Source organism: Loxodonta africana, chromosome 18 (genome assembly GCF_030014295.1).
Source record: "Loxodonta africana isolate mLoxAfr1 chromosome 18, mLoxAfr1.hap2, whole genome shotgun sequence".
NCBI classification, from domain to species: Eukaryota; Metazoa; Chordata; class Mammalia; order Proboscidea; family Elephantidae; genus Loxodonta; species Loxodonta africana.
The window spans coordinates 33,547,465-33,556,039 of record NC_087359.1 but is presented as its reverse complement, the minus strand read 5'-3'; the positions used below and the strand labels follow the sequence as shown (position 1 = coordinate 33,556,039).

General features: G+C 43.5%; 1 protein-coding gene across 2 annotated transcripts; it reads left to right on the top strand.

Moving 5' to 3' along the window:
* Positions 1-7,314, top strand: G6PC1 (glucose-6-phosphatase catalytic subunit 1). Of its 2 annotated transcripts, none has more exons than XM_023553420.2 (5): positions 1-236; positions 2,183-2,292; positions 3,547-3,575; positions 4,241-4,356; positions 5,720-5,984. In XM_023553420.2, the coding sequence occupies exons 1-5, from the start codon at positions 1-3 to the stop codon at positions 5,892-5,894; spliced, it is 666 nt and encodes a 221-aa protein (XP_023409188.1). In that variant the 3' UTR covers positions 5,895-5,984. The 2 variants fall into 2 exon arrangements, with proteins under 2 accessions (XP_023409188.1, XP_003414313.3); XM_003414265.4 differs by having other exon boundaries at positions 7-236; positions 3,470-3,575; positions 5,720-7,314.
* Positions 7,315-8,575: the final 1,261 nt, after the last annotated feature.

The following is an 8,575-nucleotide window of genomic DNA, read 5'->3' as shown; positions in this document are numbered from 1 at the left end:
ATGAAGATGGGAGACAGCATGAATGTTCTCCATGACTTTGGAATCCAATCAACGCACTATCTCCAGGTGAATTACCAGAACTCCCAGGACTGGTTCATCTTGGTGACCATGATCGCAGACCTCAGGAATGCCTTCTTTGTCCTCTTTCCCATCTGGTTCCACCTTCGGGAAGCTGTGGGCATCAAACTCCTCTGGGTAGCTGTGATTGGAGACTGGCTCAACCTTGTGTTTAAGTGGTGAGTAAGAACCAGACAGAGAGGAGACGAGCAAGGGAAGAGAAAGGTCTTCACCCTAGAAGTTGCTCTTCCCATGGAAGACCACAGGCTGTTTTCCCCCTTGACCTTGGGTCATTTACATTAAGAGGGAAGACAGAGAAACCCTGTCAGTGAGTTGCAAAAGCAGGAAAGCGTGTTTCATATAGATTGAAGGGGCAGAAAGGCCCATTGGACTTAGTGAAAAATCTAAATTATAGGCTTTAATCAAAGAAAGACAGTTTTATTACCTTGAAGCACAATAAGCAACATAAAGATAGATGTATGAAAGAAGAAAGATGATGTGTGAAGAATGAAAAAGATAATTCAAAAGATTGATGTGTGGGGTAAAGAAATGTAATCCAGGGAATTGGGCTCCAGCCCTTGTTCTGCCACAGCCACCTATGTCCTTGGCAAGTCATATTACCTTTCTGAGTTTCTGTTTTATAACCTTTACACTTAGGTTATATCTGAAACTTTACTAATAGTCATAGTTAACATTTATTGAATACTTAGTATGTACCTGGCATGTGCTAACTGCATTTCCATAGGGTAGTTACTACTTTTTACAGGTGAGGAGACCAAGGCACGAAATTAAATGACTAGACCAACATGATTAGTTCATGGATAAGCCAGGATTTGAGCCAGGCAGACTGGCTTCAGAGGCAATACTCTTGAGAACTCTGTTACAGCCAGTGCTGGTAAACCAACTGGGGGTGCAGTGGGGTGAGGTGGGGATGAAGTCCTGATTTCAGTGTTTGCGAGTTTCCATGGTGTAAATGTTCCCACTCTGGCCATTTCCAAGCTACTGATGGTTCCAGCTTGCAAAAGTCCTGGATATGTAACAACTGGCTCCTGCTAGCCAGTGCCAGCCAACTCTAGCACATCACTGGTTTGGTCTCTATTTCCTCATCTAGAAAATAAAGAGGTTGGACCAGCTGCCTCCTAAGACCTTTTTCCATCCCTAAAACTATGTCCATGGTCAGGTAACTCTTAAGATCTCCTCTACCTTTAATATTATTTGGCCAAAAACAATAAAAGTTATTGGGCTCGAAAGCCAAAATCATAATGATAGGACTCCTGAAACCCCTGGTGACAAAACTAGTAAATTTTGTCTATAATTTCCCTTATCCAACAGCATGATCATAAAAAGTAAAAAGAGAAAAGCTTATTCCCAATATCTGAACTCCATTAAGCAACCACGAATACGATGTCTGGATTGTCTGAGTTGCAGAGGTCAGAGTTAGTAGCTGTCCCTGAATTCGGTGAGAACTCATTGTTCCACCCCCGAAGGGTAGAGCAGGCATCCTGACTGACCTTTGGTTCCATCTCCACAGTGAAAAACAAACCCAGTACATTAGGATTGTCTGAGATATTCCGTTTCAGAGACCACAGAGAAAGCCTCTAAAGCCATGTACGTCTTTAAGGAGAGCGATTCTGATGGAGATGGGGGCCATGTCTCCTGGGGGGCTTCTCCTCAGGGCTGGGGTGCATGCTCTGGCGTCCTGGGAAACTCAGGATTCATAAGACCTGAAGAAATGGAAGAGGGAACCCGTAATATATGCAAGCCCAGGTTGCAAACTGCAGTTTCACATCTTTAGAGCATCCTTCCAGGACAAGTTTCTCCTTAGGGTTTTAAAAAAAAAAAAGTCACGTAGTTACCATTTATATGACTTTTAGGATTTTTTGTTTATTTATTTATTTATTTATTTATGTTTGAATAGATAATACATTTAAATGTTTCAAAATTCAAAGTTTATATAAAGGAGGTACTGTGAAAAGCCTCCCTCCTATGCCCCTCCCCAGCCACCCAGTGCTCTGTTTAGGATCATGTGGGTCTTCCCCTCAAGCTACTCTCTCTTCTTAAAGGTGCTGGTTTTTGGGAAAGGGGTCGTTCAATAACTCCAGGCCCTGGCTCTACTTTTCCACAGGATCCTTTTTGGACAGCGCCCATACTGGTGGGTCCTGGACACCGATTACTACAGCAATACCTCTGTGCCCCTGATAAAGCAATTCCCTGTCACCTGTGAGACTGGGCCAGGTGAGAGTCCCACCCCCTGTAGACACAGAAGCTGAGTGTACCTTGTTCATCAATGCTGTTGTTGTTATCTGCCATCGAATCGGTCCCTGACTCATGGCAACCCCATGCACAACGGAAAGAAACGCTACCTGGTCCTGTGTCATCCCCATGATTGGTTGCAGATCTGACCATTGTGATCCATAGGGTTTTCACTGGCTGATTTTCAGAAATATATCACCAGGCCTTTCTTCCTAGTCCATCTTAGTCTTGAAGCTTCTCTGAAATCTGTTCAGCGTCATAGCAACATGCAAGCCTCCACTGACAGAGAAGTGGTGGCTGCCCATGAGGTACATTGGCCAGGAATCAAATCCAGGTCTCCCATATGGAGGACAAGAATTCTACCATTGAACCACTATGCCTCATTTGCTCATCATGGGTCCCACTAACATTCATTGTGAATGAAGCTGACTTTGAGGGGACATGCGGACAATCACCCCTTCAAGCTTTCGTCAAGGCTTCTATTTGGTACAACTCCGTTTTAATTCACTTCAGCAAGGTCTTGCTGAACAGCCATATTGCTGTTGCTTCAGAAATCCACTTGATGTTTCCAGAGCTAGTGCCAGGGAGACAAAGGCACCCCCCAGGCAAAGAGTTTGTGAGAGTAACTTCCACCATGGCCTTTTGCCCAGAGAAAGGAAAGTGGTAGAGGCCTGAGCCCCTAGCTTTCCAGACCAGTGGGCTGGTTCATGGATATGTCTCCACTGAGGTGACTGTCCAATCCCACACTCTGTCTGCATTTTATTAGTTATAGTCAGATAGGTATTGTTAGGTCAAATGAAAGATTTAACTTTTTGACAGGTACTAGGAATACCAACTCATTTCCATCACCCTCATGGGGTCTCTATGAGTCAGAATAGACTTGGCAGTAATGGGTTTGGTTTGGTTTTGCTTTTCACTCAAGCTCATGTCTTATGCTAGATCCCTTCCTCAGGGATTCCTTCCTTGACCCTCAATGGGTGGTAAATGGATAAATAATGGATGGCAAGATGGGTGGACAGATGGAAGGCTGAATAGGTGGATGGATGGAAGGATGAATAGAAGGATGAATGGAGGACAAATGGATAGATGACACCCCCAGCAGTCTCCCAGATGGAGAACTTTTCACCTTTCATCCATCCATCTCTTTCCTGTCCTTTAGGGAGTCCCTCTGGCCATGCCATGGGTACAGCAGGTGTATACTACGTGATGGTCACATCCACCCTCTCCATCTTTCAGGGAAAGAAAAAACCGACCTACAGGTTACGGTAAGGATTCACCAGTAGGGTGTGGCTGGTGGAGGGCAAGAGGTGGCTTTCCCCATAGCTGACACAGCCATGCTCTCCCTCACAGTCCCCCAGCCTGTTCCCATGCCTTGGGGCGGCACTGATAAGATTCCTGGCACTTTTGCTGAGGGTGAATATCATAGTCACAAAATGTTAGAGCTAGAAGGGGCCCATCAGTGTACTGTTATTTAACAGATAAGGAAACAGGGCCTAATGAATTAAAGGAACTTCTCAAGATCAGGTAGTGAGGTAATGGCAGGATTAAATAAAAAACCTGTTTCTATAGCAAACACAGATTTGCCCATCCAGGCTTAAAATAAACAAAGAAACATACATTCTGACTACAAGGAACTCTAAGTATGCAACCACGATGCAAATCCTTAATTAACAAATAGTTAAAATAGCTAGGTAAAAATAAAATAGATGTAGATAGTATCTGTAAACAATAAGTAAAATTCACATACACAAGGCTTCACCACTACTTGCCACAGGCTTCCTTTGAATTTAGGATCTTGGAGATTTGAGCTGTACAAAAAATTTTACTGAAGGACCTAAAGATTGCCAGTCTCCGACATTGCTGCGGGGGCTGTTTTCTTTGCTGAAGATTTTTCATCTAGGTTCTGTGATAGTTGTCTTTTCCTTTGCAGGTGCTTGAACGTCATTTTGTGGTTGGGATTCTGGGTTGTGCAGCTGAACGTCTGTCTGTCTCGAATCTACCTTGCTGCTCATTTTCCCCATCAGGTTGTTGCTGGAGTCTTATCAGGTATCAGCTGCTCCAACTCCCTCTCCCAACTCCCTCTCCCCACTACCTAGTTTCTCCCTACTCACGAAATCCCAGCATTCCAGCCATGTTCTGTTTGTAATCAAGGCTATTAGCGTTTCAGTGGGTGAAAGTCAAGGGTGGACAATTTGAAATGATTCATTTTTATAGAAATACTCAGATTTGCATAATTAGGTGTGTTCCAGAAAAGGTGTAATACATCTAATTAATTTACCCAATTGAATTCACCTGAAACCTCCAAGCTTTCTACATTTTTTATTTCTTACGATTTTCCACTGGAAGCAGACCCTAATTTAGTTTTAAGGTAATCTACCAAATTTAACAATGTAACACAAACGTCCCAGGAAATACATTCATTTGCAAACCTAGTACCATAGATATCCTACAGTTGATCTCTTTTGTAGGTTCAAAGTTTTTAACATCTGTGTTTTCTTAGATCCAGTTAATAAGGGGTAGAAAAAGATTTAGGTTAAGTATAAGAAGTAACTTCTTGACTTTGTGGGAGGCACTGGAATATATAACTTTAGGGAAATTGTGGAATTGCTTTTCCCAGGACTCCATAACATTCAAAGAATGTTGAAAACAAGGGAGAAAATCGTATTATGGTGACCACAAAAGTAACACAGCATTTAGTCTTGGGTTCTATGTTTGAGAAGGAGCCCTTGTGGTGCAGTGGTTAAGCACTCAGCTGCTAACTGAGGGAGAAAGATATAGCAATCTGCTTCCGTAGATTACAGCCTTGGAAACCTTATGGAGGCAGTACTACTCCGTCCTATAGGGCTGCTATGAGTCGGAATTAACTCGACAGGAACGGGTTTGGTCTGCGTTAGAGAAGAACTTGGAAGCCACGTCACATCAAAGGCCAAATGTTTAGGTTAGAGAAGAGGATAACTATCTTCAAATGTTTTAGGGAGGTACTAGATTGACAATTTATTAACTCCTGCAGAAAGAACTGAGGCCAATAGATGGCATTTGAGGGGGACAGATTTCAGCTCAGCATAAGAAAGAACTTTTAAACAATAAAATTCATTTAAAGACGAAATGAGCTGCCCAGTAGGTATAAGCTCTTGGTCCCTGAGGGTAGTCAAATAGAGACAGGAGGACTTTCCACCCTCACAGGAAACTTGCAGGTTGTGGGGAGATATATGAGACATGACCCTTCTATCCAAAAGAGTTTCTGGCTGAGGACAGACTGAAGTCATGTATGGGAAGAAACCAGGTAACCTCTGACATGGCAGTTGTGACTTCATTCCACAATGGCAGGACAAATGACATGCCATCCATTACTCCAGACCTACCTCTAGCTGAAGGTCCAGAATGACATGTCATTCTTTTTTCCACGCAGGCATTGCTGTTGCAGAAACTTTCCACCACATCCGGAGCATCTACAATGCCAGCCTCAAGAAATACTCTTTCATTACCTTCTTCCTGTTCAGCTTTGCCATTGGGTTTTACTTGCTGCTAAAGGGGCTAGATGTAGACCTCCTGTGGACCCTGGAGAAAGCCAAGAGATGGTGTGAACGGCCAGAATGGGTCCTAATTGACAGCACACCCTTTGCCAGCCTCTTCAGGAACCTGGGGACCCTCTTTGGCCTGGGGCTGGCTCTCAACTCCAGCATGTACAGGGAGAGCTGCAAGGGCAAGCTCAGAATGTGGCTTCCCTTCCGCCTCAGCTGCATCCTGGCCTCCCTGATCTTCCTGCACCTCTTTGACTCTTTGAAACCCCCATCCCAAATTGAGCTGCTCTTCTATGTCCTGTCCTTCTGTAAGAGTGCAGCAGTGCCCCTGGCATCTGCGAGTCTTATCCCCTACTGCCTCATGTGGGTCCTGGGCCAGCCGGACAAGAAGTCTTTGTAAGGTACATGGGGTCTTCAGTATTTAAAGTCAATGACTTGTGCCAGAGATTGAGGGGACCTAGGGTCTTCTGCCAGCCCATTTTGAGGCCAGAGGTGCTAGAGTCAGCTCAGGTGATCCTCCCCTTTTTGCAATTCTAATTCTATTGGGTAATGTTTTTTTGAAAAGCTAAAGAGGCTATTTGAGAGAGCCTTGACTGTTAAAAGTTGGGTCAGTTCTGGATTTTTTTTCCTGAAGACTCGTTCTTCTGTCAGGTATACAAAAGCAAGACTTCCAGGTAAGGCCAACTCACAACCCCAGACTGGGGATTCCAGCTGAGAATTTTCTACCTGTGCTCAACCTGATCAAGGAAAGGAGAAAAGAGTAGTGGATTTGATAGGGAAAGAAGGATGGATAAAGGAGGGTTTTTTAGTATCTTGCATATCATGCAAATTATATGCCAAACAATATCTAAATGGCTTTAGTTACGTTTGAATCTTTACAGAAGGCACTCTCAATAATGGGGGACCAACTAGAAGTATAATTAATAGGTAGTTAATGGGGCAATTTTCTTTCTTACTTGTATTTTTCTATTATATCTACGGTCATTGTACTTACTTGGATTTCTGAATGGCTGCAGTGACCTAGATATTGTTCTAGGTCAGAACATTCAGGCATAGTCAGTTTCTTCTCTCTCACACTAGATCATCCCCCCTTCACCCAACTCTGCTTTCTCCAGAATTTTCCACTGGTTCCATACCTGCCTTGCTGGATCCTCAGATGCCTAATGGAAGACTCCGTGGTGGTGCTTTTGTACATTTCATTGACGCTCTGAAATCTTGGCAAAAGAGCAAGGAGAGGGTTCAGGATTCTTCTCTCCAGAAGGTCACTCCAATGTTACTTTTGATTCCTGGAGGGCATATATGACTCCTTTCTATCTTCCAAGCCAACTAAGAGCACGTTCTTATTCACACCAACCATCCTGGTCAAAACATCTTTAAAAAGAAAAATATACATGTGCAGTATTTTATTAAAGCAACATTTTATTTAAGAATGAAGTCTTACTAATTACTGTATTTTAGATGCAATTGTGATCTGAAGGTTCTAATTCTGGCTCAGCTAAATTTCTAACTTTTTCCCCATTTCCCTAAACAAATCATTTGGTTTCTTCATACCTGCAATTTCCCTTTGGAAAATGAAGGGTTTCTATCTTGGGTAACCAGAAGTCTAAGTAGGGATGGGGAGACTTACCAGGGTCCACAGGGGCACACGCAGAGTTGATCAATTGCAATTTGAGGGCAGACGGGTGGCGTCATTAACAAACTAAGCAATCAGGGCATGTAAGTCGTAGCAGAACAAGACTGGGCAGACTCTGGGATCCTATAACCCAGTGTCAGGAAGGCTTTGGGTAGTTGCAGAAAGTCTGTACAGGGCAAGTCATAGCACCAGGGAATGCTCAAGGGAGCTACTGCAGATTTCCCTGCTGAAGAATGTGACTTATTTCATCTTGGGTTCATTTCACCTCTAAAGGCCTGACTTAGCACCATAACCCTGGATCTCCTGAGGGCAAGATCAGCTAATTTAGCCAACGAATTTTGGAATGCGTATATTTAGGGAAGGCTGAGTCCTCCTATTGGATTTGGGTACTTCACAGGGGGACCAGGCCCCTAAGAGACTCTAGTGGTCCCACCAAGGGAGAAGGGAAATGGTCTTGATCTGTCTGAACTGAACCCTACTGCTTAAGCATGGCCATCTTCCTTGATTATTTGCTCTTAGCGACCAAGATTATTGCCCTAAGACAACCTTCTAACTTGAAACTACCAACAGTCCCGGAGGCCACCTTTCAGCCAAATAATAAAAGCAAAACTTTTTGCCATGAAGTCAATTCTGACTCATAGCAACCCTATCAGACAGAGTAGAACTGCCGCATAGGGTTTCCAAGGAGCACCTGGTGGATTCGAACTGCCGACTTTTGGTTAGCAGCCGAGCTCATAACCACTGCACCACCAGGGTTCCAGTCAGCCAAATAATAGACGGGGCTATAAAATCAACAATCACATCCATGAAGAATGCAATTCTTAGAACAACAACTATATGAGACCAAAAGGACATTTGCCCCAAACCAAAGATTAGAAGACAGGGAAGGACAGGCAAATGGGACTAATGGAAACAGGAAACCCGGGAAGGAAATGGGGAGAGCACTTACACATTGCAGGGATTGCAACCAAGATCATGAAGCAATCTGTGCAAGAATCATTGATTGGAAAAATTAATTTGCTATGTAAACTTTCACCTAAAGCACAATAAAATGTTTTTTAAAAAAAATAGTCAACAAGTCACTTCTGTCAGAGACCCAAGGATCTAATTC

Bases quoted from the DNA above. Each gene is read 5' to 3' on its own strand.
- G6PC1 (XM_003414265.4), top strand. From the start codon at position 7: ATGGGAGACAGCATGAATGTTCTCCATGACTTTGGAATCCAATCAACG. The intron at 2,293-3,469 runs GTGAGAGTCCCA...CCTGTCCTTTAG, and splicing joins CACCTGTGAGACTGGGCCAG to GGAGTCCCTCTGGCCATGCC. The intron at 3,576-4,240 runs GTAAGGATTCAC...TTTCCTTTGCAG, and splicing joins AAACCGACCTACAGGTTACG to GTGCTTGAACGTCATTTTGT.